The sequence below is a fragment of the Cuculus canorus genome, chromosome 10 (assembly GCF_017976375.1).
Source record: "Cuculus canorus isolate bCucCan1 chromosome 10, bCucCan1.pri, whole genome shotgun sequence".
In the NCBI taxonomy this organism is placed as follows: Eukaryota; Metazoa; Chordata; class Aves; order Cuculiformes; family Cuculidae; genus Cuculus; species Cuculus canorus.
The window spans coordinates 11,123,992-11,135,153 of record NC_071410.1 but is presented as its reverse complement, the minus strand read 5'-3'; the positions used below and the strand labels follow the sequence as shown (position 1 = coordinate 11,135,153).

The 11,162-nt window shown below is 46.3% G+C and overlaps 1 protein-coding gene across 1 annotated transcript; it reads left to right on the top strand.

Annotated features, from left to right (window-relative positions):
* The first annotated feature begins 355 nt into the window (after positions 1-355).
* Positions 356-2,687, top strand: LOC104066255 (transcription factor SOX-3). Its single transcript, XM_009568833.2, has one exon. The coding sequence runs from the start codon at positions 599-601 to the stop codon at positions 1,841-1,843; it is 1,245 nt and encodes a 414-aa protein (XP_009567128.2). The 5' UTR covers positions 356-598; the 3' UTR covers positions 1,844-2,687.
* The last annotated feature ends 8,475 nt before the right edge of the window (positions 2,688-11,162 follow it).

The following is an 11,162-nucleotide window of genomic DNA, read 5'->3' as shown; positions in this document are numbered from 1 at the left end:
CCGGCAATGCAGTGAGGACCCTCCCCCAGAAGCGGGCTCAGGAGGGGGATAGCTCAATCCGTAATCCCCCCTCCATCCGCTTCTGGGGGTGTGCGGGGTGTCAGTGCAGCACAGGCTCGCTCCGTCTCTAGACAGCTTCTCCGGGCTTGGCAACAGGGCTATGCATCCATCCGGGAGCCCCAAATCTCTTTGTGCCCGGCAAACGCACGGCTCCGGTTTGCAGCACAGCGCCCCGCCCCGCTCCTCCTCCCCTCGGCCCCGGAGGGCTCCCAGGCTCGCTCCTTCCCCCGCGGTAAAGCTGGCAGCTGCGGGAGCCCCGCCGGCCTCTCTTTACCTCGCAGCCCCGGATCTGCCCTGTCCCACCAGCCCAGAGGCAGGTGCAGAGCCCAGGGGCTGCGCAGGAGCGGCGCTCGGGGACGCGGTTGGGAGTTGGGGTGCGAGGAGGGGTGGTGGGGGGGGTGTCCTGCAGCGGCAGCCCCGAAACGCCAACTTTTTGGCTCCCCCCTACCCCCCCGCGCTGGTCAGTTACCGGCGTCGGGGCTGTCGGGAACCACTCGCTGATTGGCTGCCGCCCGCTCATTTATAGCCCGTCAATCAAATGCCCCCGGGATTGGTGCGCGCATCGCTCGGCGCTGCCCGCGGGACGCGCTCCGCACCGCTCAGCAGGCGCGCCCGCAGCAGCACCACCTCGGGGAGCGGCGCATCCGCCCATCGGGCAGAAAAACTTCCTCCTGCAGCAGCTGCCAAGGCCGGTTCTTTCCTCTCCTTTTTATTTCTTTTTTTCGTTTGTTTGTTTGGTTTTGTTTTCTTTTTGTTTTTAACTTCCTTTCCCCGCGCTGGTGCCTGCCTGCCCGCCGCCCTGGCGCACCTCTTGCCGGCTCCGGCCATGTACAGCATGCTGGAGACTGAGATCAAGACGCCGCAGCCCACGCCAGGCAGCGCCGGGGGCACCCCCGCTCCCGGGAGCAACGGGAAAGGCGCGGGAGGCGGCGGAGCCGGTGGCGGGGCGGGAGCCGGCTCGGACCAGGACCGGGTGAAGCGCCCCATGAACGCCTTCATGGTGTGGTCGCGGGGCCAGCGGCGGAAGATGGCCCAGGAGAACCCCAAGATGCACAACTCGGAGATCAGCAAGCGCCTCGGGGCCGACTGGAAGCTGCTGAGCGATGCCGAGAAGCGACCTTTCATCGACGAGGCCAAGCGCCTGCGGGCCGTGCACATGAAGGAGTATCCGGATTACAAATACCGGCCCCGAAGGAAGACCAAGACCTTGTTGAAGAAGGACAAATACTCGCTACCCGGCAATCTGCTGGCCCCGGGAGGGGGCAACGCGGTAAGCAGCCCTGTCGGGGTCGGCCAGAGGATTGACACTTACGCGCACATGAACGGTTGGACCAACGGGGCTTACTCGCTGATGCAAGACCAGCTCGGCTACAGCCAGCACCCGGGCATGAACAGCCCGCAGCTGCAGCAGATGCACCGCTACGACATGACGGGGCTGCAGTACAGCCCCATGATGTCCACGGCCCAGACCTACATGAACGCCGCCTCCACCTACAGCATGTCCCCCGCCGCCTACGGCCAGCAGCCCTCCACGGCCATGAGCCTGGGCTCCATGGGCTCGGTGGTGAAATCCGAGCCCAGCTCGCCGCCTCCGGCCATCACCTCCCACTCGCAGAGGGCCTGCCTGGGAGACCTGCGGGATATGATCAGCATGTACCTACCCCCGGGGGGGGATGCCACAGACCCTTCCTCCCTGCAGGGCAGCAGGTTACACAGCGTCCACCAGCACTACCAGAGTGCCGGGACTGGCGTGAATGGTACCGTACCACTAACTCACATATAAACTTGGCTGCTCAGGACGGCTCCCCGTCTTAATCCCTAACCCCACCACCGCGCCCTGACTCCATCGGGATGTACGGCAGTGTTGCTCGGCTTAGCAGACTTAATACTAACTTTGGAGAAATTTTAAAAAGGAAATCCGTTAGCTGTGTCCTTTTTCATTTTTTTTCTTTTTTTTTTTTTTTTTTTTGTACAACAATAAGTATATGAGGACGCTGTTATTTTAATAGAGCACAACTCCTGCCTCTTAGAAGCCGCTGTGAAGTTTTGAAACCACAGCAACTTCTTTCCTGTTTTCTGCTAGGTTGGGCACTGTTTTATTCGCTTAAAAGTTTTTAAAAGATCTTGCATCTTCCAGTTTGATTTCTAGAGTTGCAATGACGTAAAAAAAAAATAATTAAAACAACAAACCGGCGGGCTTTTGGTTTTAAACTCAGTTGTTCACGTTATCGTTGTGTTTCTTAAATGTTTTGTTCTTTCCACCTTATCCAGCCTCGCTTGGTTTTTATCTACAATCTGTAGCTTTCACGACTTTTTAAACTAAATTTAGTGTTTTGTTCCTTAAAAAAAGGGGAGGTGGGAGAGAGCTGTGCGGGTCGCAAACGCATTTCTTTTATTTATAGCAAGTTGTGTGTTTTGTTTTTTTCTTAAACTGTAAACTTATGTAAATTGGTTTGTGAATTTTACTGTGAACAATGTTTTGACATATCAGATGAAGAAACGTTTTAGTTTTGTTTACCGGATTTCTTCCCCCCAAAAAAAGTCATCGAAACACTCCTTCCCCTCTCCCTGTCCCTAGTCCTCGTTTGCTTCCATCTTCCAAACGAAGAGAGATCAATAAATTTTATATCAGGCACCTCGGCAGTCTCCGGGCGGTTTGTGCAGGGATGGGAGTGCGGAGCGCGGACTGCGGGATTTCTTCCAGGGCTCGAGGATCCCGGGAGCTGCCACCGCGTTCCGGAGGGCTTTCTGCGGCTGCCGCGCCGTCGTGTATTTTGGTTGGGAGGGGAATAAACGCTGCTTCGAGTCTGTTTTCTTCTAAAGAAATGAGGGCCGGGAAAGCGTCGCTGAAGCTGCCGCTCCCCGAGCCACTTGTTGCCTCTCCGCCCGTCCGCTTTCTCTCGGGGAGGGAAGGGGATTACAAGTGTGCGTCTCCGTTGTTGTTTTTAATTTCTCTGGAGGATGTGCCTAGAAACCCGACCTGAAATATTTACCAAAGTAAAAATCCGTTGGGGAACTCTTCAATAGACTGTTAAAAATGAATGGCTACTCGAGTTCCCTAGAGGAAATAATTCCATCTTTTCAGTACGTTTGGCGACTGAAGACTTGTAGTCTGGAGGACTTTTTTTCTCTTTTAGGGGTCTGCCTTGCTCCTGTCTCGATTTCTGCGGGCGCTGCGGGAACAGCCCCGATCTGCAGCCCCCGCCGGCCGAGAGGGAGACCTCGCACCCCTCCCTCTGCTCGGCACCGAAAGTCCTCATCCCGGCAGCCCCCCTCGGCTCCTCCAAGGCTCCAGCGGGGGCCGAGGCTTCAAAGCGCCCCGCTCAGTGCGTTTCGCAGCGCATCCCCTCCCGAGCCGCTGCCTTTCGCTTGCCCCGAGTCACCTTTTCGCTGCGTGTCTTAATACAGGAGAAAAAGGAACGGGAAATGCTTTTATTATTTGGTGTGGTTGTGGTTAGAAGGGGCTGCTCTTCTCGCCCCTCATGAATAGCGGCTTCAGGGCGGCTTTGCACCCCTCCCCTGTCCGCTTGCGGGCTCGGTGGGAGCCGCTTTCTCTTCCCCGCTGCTTTCCACTATTCCCGGCTGTTTTCCACCTCCCGCGGGGGCTCCGCGCTGCCTCCCAGTCCCTGCCTTGCTGTGCGCAAGGATGCACGTCCAGGCTCCGTCAGAACCTCCCTTCAAGCTCTTCAAAGAGGGAAAAATCAGTATTCCGCAAACCGCACGGGGAGTGTCTCTGTGGTGCGGGATGCCCGGCTCCCGGCCACCCGGGGAAGGGGCAGCGCCGGGAGCAGTGCTGCGGGTCCCCAGCCCGGGAGAGACCCCAGGGCTGCTCACCGCACACACCCTCCCCTCGCTCAGGAGCTGCACTCGGAGGTAATCACTTTGCAAATGAGAACCCACTGTGTTTAATAACCTCAGCTGAACTCCCTCTATAACATTTAAGGTGCAATCTGGCAAACCTGTGGTGGTGTTCCTTCCTCCTGTTTGTGCGGCCGCTGTGCAGGTAGGAGTGTGCCTGTAGCTCTGTGAGGAGGAGCAGCCCCAGCACTGGAGGTCTGAGAGAAGGTGAGAAGATCAGTGGTGTTGGTAAAGTACATGAAGACATAGGGGGTGAGGGCGAGGGGGCAGCAGCAGGTCCCATAGCATCTTTATTGGGGGTTAGATTGCTCCCCAGCAGAGATAGTGCCGGGACAGTTCTTGGGGGGGAAAGTGTGATGATCCTGTTCCCTGGAACAGGTCTCCCTTCCTCGGCCTTCCCAGCCAGGTGTGCAGTGTAAGTCTGACAAAAGCGAGGGCTCCTGAGCAGGTGAGCTGCTCCAGCACTCGGATTGTATTTGATGTCTTTAGAGTTGAACTACATCTACATCATTATAAGGAGTTTTTCTCTTCATCTGAGTTCTCAGGAAGTCAATTCTTGGCATGAAAGGGGAGAAACAGTGCTCTTCAAAGCTTTGTAGTATTTAAGTTTGCCGTGAGTTGGGGCCTAAGCAGAGTTTGTGAGCAAGTCCCTGAGAGAGATACTTCTGTAGAAGCTACCTTGTTTTTTTCAGTGGTTTGGCTTGTGGATACTTTTCTTGAGCTCTTTATATTGAGATGCCTAGACAAAGTCCTCCATGCAGTTTTCACTTTCCCGGGGCTGAACTTCAGGATAAAGTTCCCAAGTTGTGGGCAGAGCTTGTGGAAAGGGTTGCAAACAGGCACACAAGACTGGATGGGGGAGAGACCCATCGCAAGCTGAAAGCAATCAACCCAGTCTTTTACTTAAGTACAGACACAGCCTCTTTTTTTTCCGTAACAAGAGTGTATTTTCTATCAGAGAGCCAAGAGCATAGAGGGAAAGGCTTTTATCAAAGAGCACTGTTACATCCTTCACTTGGACTTAAGAAATTTGCCTTGAGAACAAATGCAGAAACATGTTCCCTTTAGCATTAATGAAGGTATGTTCTGTTCGTACTGAACTTAGTTTTTATGTTTGCAGTTTATTCTGGACATAGACATATATCCTTCCCTCCTGAATTCTAAATGTGTTTTGAGCGATATCTGAGTAGGATTTCATACTCCTGCTTGTGTGGGAGGGATCAGAACTGAGCCGTTACATCCTCAGGGAGAGCAGGTGAAGTTACAGTTATCTATGAGACAAGTTGGCTCTGCGGAAGACGCATCTGCATAAGATTCTTCTCTCCAGAAATCCACAGCACTTTGCAAGATAGGGCTGTAAGTGAAATGTTGAGTTGTTGCACGTGCAAAATCATTAACAACTATTAAAAAAAACCCTACACTTTTATTGTAGGACATCTAGAATAGATGCAAGTGCATTCATTATCCCTAGAAAGACTGAACATTGGCCATGGAGAGGTTAATGATGTCAGCATTTAAGTGTAATGACAATATTTAGGCTTTTGCGTTAACGCTTTTTTTTAATGTAAGTGGAAGATCACACTCGGTGCTACTGTTAGTCTGTCAAAAACCAGCATATTGGGTTATATTTTGGTGGTTCCTCCCTATATCAAAGAGCTGCAGAGTTAACTTATTTCAATAAAAATTGGTGAGTAAAAATATTTCAAAGTTTTGAGACAGTCTGGTTGGGGCATAAATTCTAATAATTCACAGAGGAATTTAGTTATAAGAATTTTTTTTAAACTATGTGGGTTTGTATTTCTCATATTTTTTTCTATAGGAGATAAATATTAAATTCATTAAAAGGCATGTGATTAGCACAAACACTTTATAAAAGCATTTATAAATCAGTGCTTTCCCATATCAGACATGAGAATAAGAAAGTATACTCTTCAGGAACATTAGAAAGGTAGGAACTTGTCTATCTCCTGATGTTAATACAAAGAATTATTTCATATATGCATTAATACAGAGGAAGAGATAATGTTAAGTGATGGAATGTTGCTGTTATTCCCAAAGCCCGCAAAGGTGAGAAGTTTGATATGGCTTCTTTGCTACTTGTATGGACCTTTATCCTACATTTATTGTATTCAAGTCTAGTTAATTTACATGGTACAGATTCAGATTATTTCTATGGTAAACCTGGAGTGTCAAACCACAGAAATCTTGAAAAGAATGGGAAACAGTTTTAATGCATTTAATTATAACATTTCTCTAGGAAGGAATGGAGAGCTGTTGTTGCAGATCTGTTTGCATGGGGTAATTTAGTGGTTAATGCAGATTAAGTTTTCCAGAACAGTTTCCCATATGCTTCTCTATCATGACTTTTTATTGATGCCACTGGATGCAATAATAATTGCAACGGAGTGACCTATGTGACAACAGAATATCCTCAGGATAAGGAATTAATTATTCTTTGTTGTGAATACTATTGACAGCCAACTTCTTTGTGTTGCTAGGTCAAGTAAACAGGATTGTGATTTGCCTCCCCCAAAGACATCCTCGGAAGCTCTTTCTCTAATTTATGTATCAGTTTTCCAGTTTCTAAAATGAGATTTATATCTACTTAGTGCATCAGGGGAGGCTGCAATGTGCGTAAGCAAATGTGTGTGCATGTGTAAGAGCAAGAGAACGGGGGGGATCTATCACAGTAGATCCACAGAGAGATGTATTTATACTGCCTCTGTGATTAAAAAAAAAAAATGTAGCACATAAATGGTTTTTAAGTCAGTGCTATGCTCATCTTTAATGTTGTTGCTAAGTTCAATTTTACCATACTTACTCCAGGTTACTTTTATTCGGTAATATATGAAGTTAAGCTAAATCAATCCGAGCATGATTTGGTCTAATTTAAAAATGCTTGTGCTAATGTAACTGTAGTCTCTGGTTCACAGTTGTGGAGTTTTAACACATTACTGTCCCAGAGCTGTTTACTCAACCGATCTTTGGGGAATCACTACATCTTTTTCTATTGCTTTGGCCATCACAGTTCACATGCTGGTGGATTGGTGCAAACTCACCTTGGCTGCTGGGGAGAAGTGTGAAACATAAACTACTGCATAAGCTGTGCTGCTTCCAAAGAAATGTAAAGTGAACCAGATTCTCACAGCCCCAAATTGCTCTGTGTATATTCCACGTGCACAGCAGCTCAGAGCTTGAAAAGAGCCTGCCGTAAGTGGGGAAGGGCCTCGGAATAAGAGGGAAATTAAGCAATGTTAAAAACTTGTGAGCTTCTGCCATTTTTCTCTTCTAGGGCTTCTGATTGAGACTTCTGGCCTTGGTGAGCTTTTTTCTTTGTCTCCATGAAGAATATTATGCGTCTTTTCTATACAGGCCATAGGAAATAGTATAGCAGTGATTGCAGCAAGCCCTGAGGATTTCCCTTTTGTACTAGACTCAGCTTATTCATTTCATGCATCATCATTCACAGCTTGCTGTGCTGATTTCAAAAATTCTTTACATCTACTTGACACAAAGGGGAGAGACAGAACATAGTGGTGGATGTGCCTTAGGTGCATGTAACGACTGTTCTTGAATGCCATTTGCAAGGGAAGAAATCTTGAAAGTCAATGGGAACTTTGCCCATTCAGAATTCAGGATAAGGCACTTGGCATTGATTTCATTTTCATTGTACTGTGCTGCCTAGTCAGAAAAGCTGCTTTTCCACAAAGTTAAAAAAAAAGATATTTTAATCCAAATCATTCTTTATTTTTCTTCTTTTTTATTTTCTCCTTTTTTCCCCCATCCCCCTTTAAGAATCACTGAGCAGTTTTCATTTTACTGCCCGTAAACAGCTAATGTCGTAGTACTTAAGTTATACTTTCATTACTGGGGAAATAAAAATTCTTTCTTTTAAACTTTATTCTGTTAAACAGGCGAACACTTGTGAAACAGGAGTAAATTTTTTATGAGAGTACCAGAGCTGGGATAGTAACTGAATTAATTGTTATGCCCCTAAAGTAAAGGAGATGGGTATCCAAGCTATCAACACATGCATCAAGTTAATTCGGTGTAGTTTTCTAGGCATTCAACAGGTCTGCATGAATCGCTGCAGTAAGGATTAGCCCTGTTTATATTCTCTTGGGGAATGTCCTAAGAAGTTTTTCTGACCTCGCTGATTTTGTGTAGAGCATGCAATGTTACAACAAAAGGGTTTGTTTTAATCTTTTCTCAAAGTAAGGAAACTAACTTCTAAAAACTATTTTGCTTCTTTTTCCAATAACTCTTCTGCTGTTCTTCTCTCAAGAGATCTCGGTTTGTACATGTGTCAAAGGGGAATAATTTTAGCAAACGATATTTTCATTTGAAAGTCCCGTGTAAGCAGGAACTAATAATTTTGGATTAATCATTAGAGGAAATAAGGGTTCTTTTGTTCTTTGTTTGTTTAGACAGCAGTATAACAAAAAGATTATTTAAGAATTTAGACTACGGTGGTATTGAAAGATCTCTTGCTGGAGATTCTGGAGTAGGAAACACCATTGTTTAGCCCTCTAGCAGAGGACCATTCTTGGGCTGGAGTTCCTTTGTTATTTAGGGACTGACAGACCTATTAACCGTGGCACTGCCAAAATCTGCCAGATCGTTTTGATTTCCTGTTACATGACGCTTCTCCCACAATCATTTTCTCTCCAATTATTCAAGAGAGGACTAGAATTTAGGCCCTACCTAAGCAGATTTCAATAGCATTGAGCAAGCGCTAGCTGAGATTTTGCAGTCCTATGTCTGATTACTGTGCTCTGGTTCTGCTTGGCTCCATCTCCCTTCTCAACCCTGCCAAGATTCAGAAACTGGATATGAAGATAGCCTCCGCATCCAGGGGACTACGGACCATACAATCATGGACTCATAGAATGGTTTGGGTTGGAAGGCACCTTAAAGCCCATCTAGTCCCAACCCCACCGGCATGGGCAGGGACACAGGCCCAGCTTGTTCCTGGCCTGTAGTCCTGCTGCCTTCAACCAGCTCTGCCCTGGTTACATACTGAGCATGATGTCATATGGTACCAAATACCTCTTTGGCCAGATTGGGTCAGCTATCCCAGCTGGGTCCCCTCCTAGCTTCCCATGCATTCCTGGCCCTTTCATGTGCAGGTCAGTATGAGAAGTTGAAGGAAAAATAACCCTATCCCAGCCAAACCTGGGAGACTTGTCACAGAAGCACTGTGGAGAGACGTGGCAAGCGGAACAGGGCTTGATCATCAGGGAGATCAGGAATTCACAACAAAGTCAGGGTTATAATCATAGGGCTGAGCAGCTGAGGTGGGAGGGAGAGGATTTTAGTTTACCTTGCCTACTTCAGGAGAAGCAAAAATACTTCCAAAGAGACAGCAGGTGACTTTTAACAAATTGCATCACAAATTTTGTTGCAAAAATAATACTCGAGCACTTTTTATTTTAACACTTTTTAGACTGTGAGATTTTCAGAGGAATAGGACTCGCTTTCCCCAACTTCTAAAGCATTAGGTATGATTTTGATGATCACGTTCATTCGTATGTGTGAGCAGGTTTAATCACCATTTGTGCCTGTCTTAATTCCATCTCTAAAGACTGGCAGCCCAAAGGAAAGTGTGGGAAAGCAAATAGTAACCCACAGCATGGGAGGTAAGTAAAAGCTGTGGCTCTGTGAAATGCATTGTTCCAGCTAAACTGAGACCCTTTCCTTTTCTTTGAAGCCTTATAAGGCAGCGTTCATGATCTGCAGTGGTGCATGTGGAAGGGAGGACTACAGACAGAGTGCCAATTTAAAAGTAGGCTTTTATGATTTAATCGCAAATATAATTTTCTCTCTGCAGGCATGAGAAGTACAGGTATAGAAAATGGCATTATGTCAAATAGTACCAAGAGATTTGTTCCCGAGTCCATTTAGTAAAGACTGGGCAGGGAGGTTAGGTGTAAAAAAAGGAGAGTGATACAAGTAACAGAGATGGAAGGGGAAGGTCCAGAGATAATAGGGTGAAAGAAGTTTATCACCTTGAAATACATATGTTTCACTTCTGGGCATTATTTAGAACTATGTAGAAAACAACTCAACGTTATTTTGTATTTAAAATACATCTGTATTTTATGTGTCCCATAGTTACTTTTCCAATATGCACAAGTGACCAGAATCTAGCTTATCCTTACCTTGAAGAGTGAACACAACAGAAAAATCAGTTGTAGCTAATGAATGAACACGGACAATAGAGATCTACTGGCATTTGTCCCTAAGATCTCTGTGTGAAGGGGAGGACAGGGGAGCTTTGGGAAGGAGCTAGCCCAGATCTGCTGAATTTTGATGAGGATTTCTCTAGTTTGTCTCCCATTCTGGTTGGCTGCATTATTATTTATCTCATCACTCAAATTGTGGTAGGTGCTGCTTGCCTTACAGTATGAATAACAAGCTGTTGGTCTCAGTAGAGTTCACTTATGCAGTAGGCAAGAATAATTCTCTGCAGGAACCGCTGGGTAAAATTTAATAGTCTCAGTAGTGCCCCAGGGGGTTAGGGTAAAGGATCATAATGGTCCCTTCTAACCTTAAAATATATAAGTATATAACAATATCTAAGTGTGTACCAGGATTGTATCCTGGCCAGAGTACAGTCAATGAATTCCCCCTACAGCATCTTCTCTGGTGCGTTGCAGTCTAAAAGCTTAAGAGAAACACAGCATGGAGCAATGTGACCACAACAGATGATGTGAGAGAATAGGTGAACTACTAAAAGAAGTTCCTGTGGTTTCATCATATGGCAAACATATATGAACATACATCCGCTTTGGCACAGGAAGTATCAGGAGATAATGCATAAATGCACGTGTTCATGTACATACCCTTGTAGCCTTGCAATAACTTTAGCTGAAATATAGGACATATACATCATTTAAATAAGTGTTGGACAAAGTAAACAGAAAACAAACATGTACTATTGGGTCCCAATGTTATACCACAAATGGTGCTGCTATATTTCCACTCCTTTATTTGATGGCATCATTCATACTCATTGTTAAACTTAAGCTGAGGAGGGACGTTAGTAATAATTCTGTGGTAAAATTTGACTAACCATAAACTGAAAGAACAAACTTTTACACCAGAAATATCTGTCTGAGCACCTTCTCTTTCATTTAGTCCAGTGAAGTAGATCATCCTTAGATTGGAGTACTTGTCAGTAGGATCAGCTGTTAAATGTTTGACAACGTTTCAGCGGCCTTTAAGTACCTTCAACATTTACA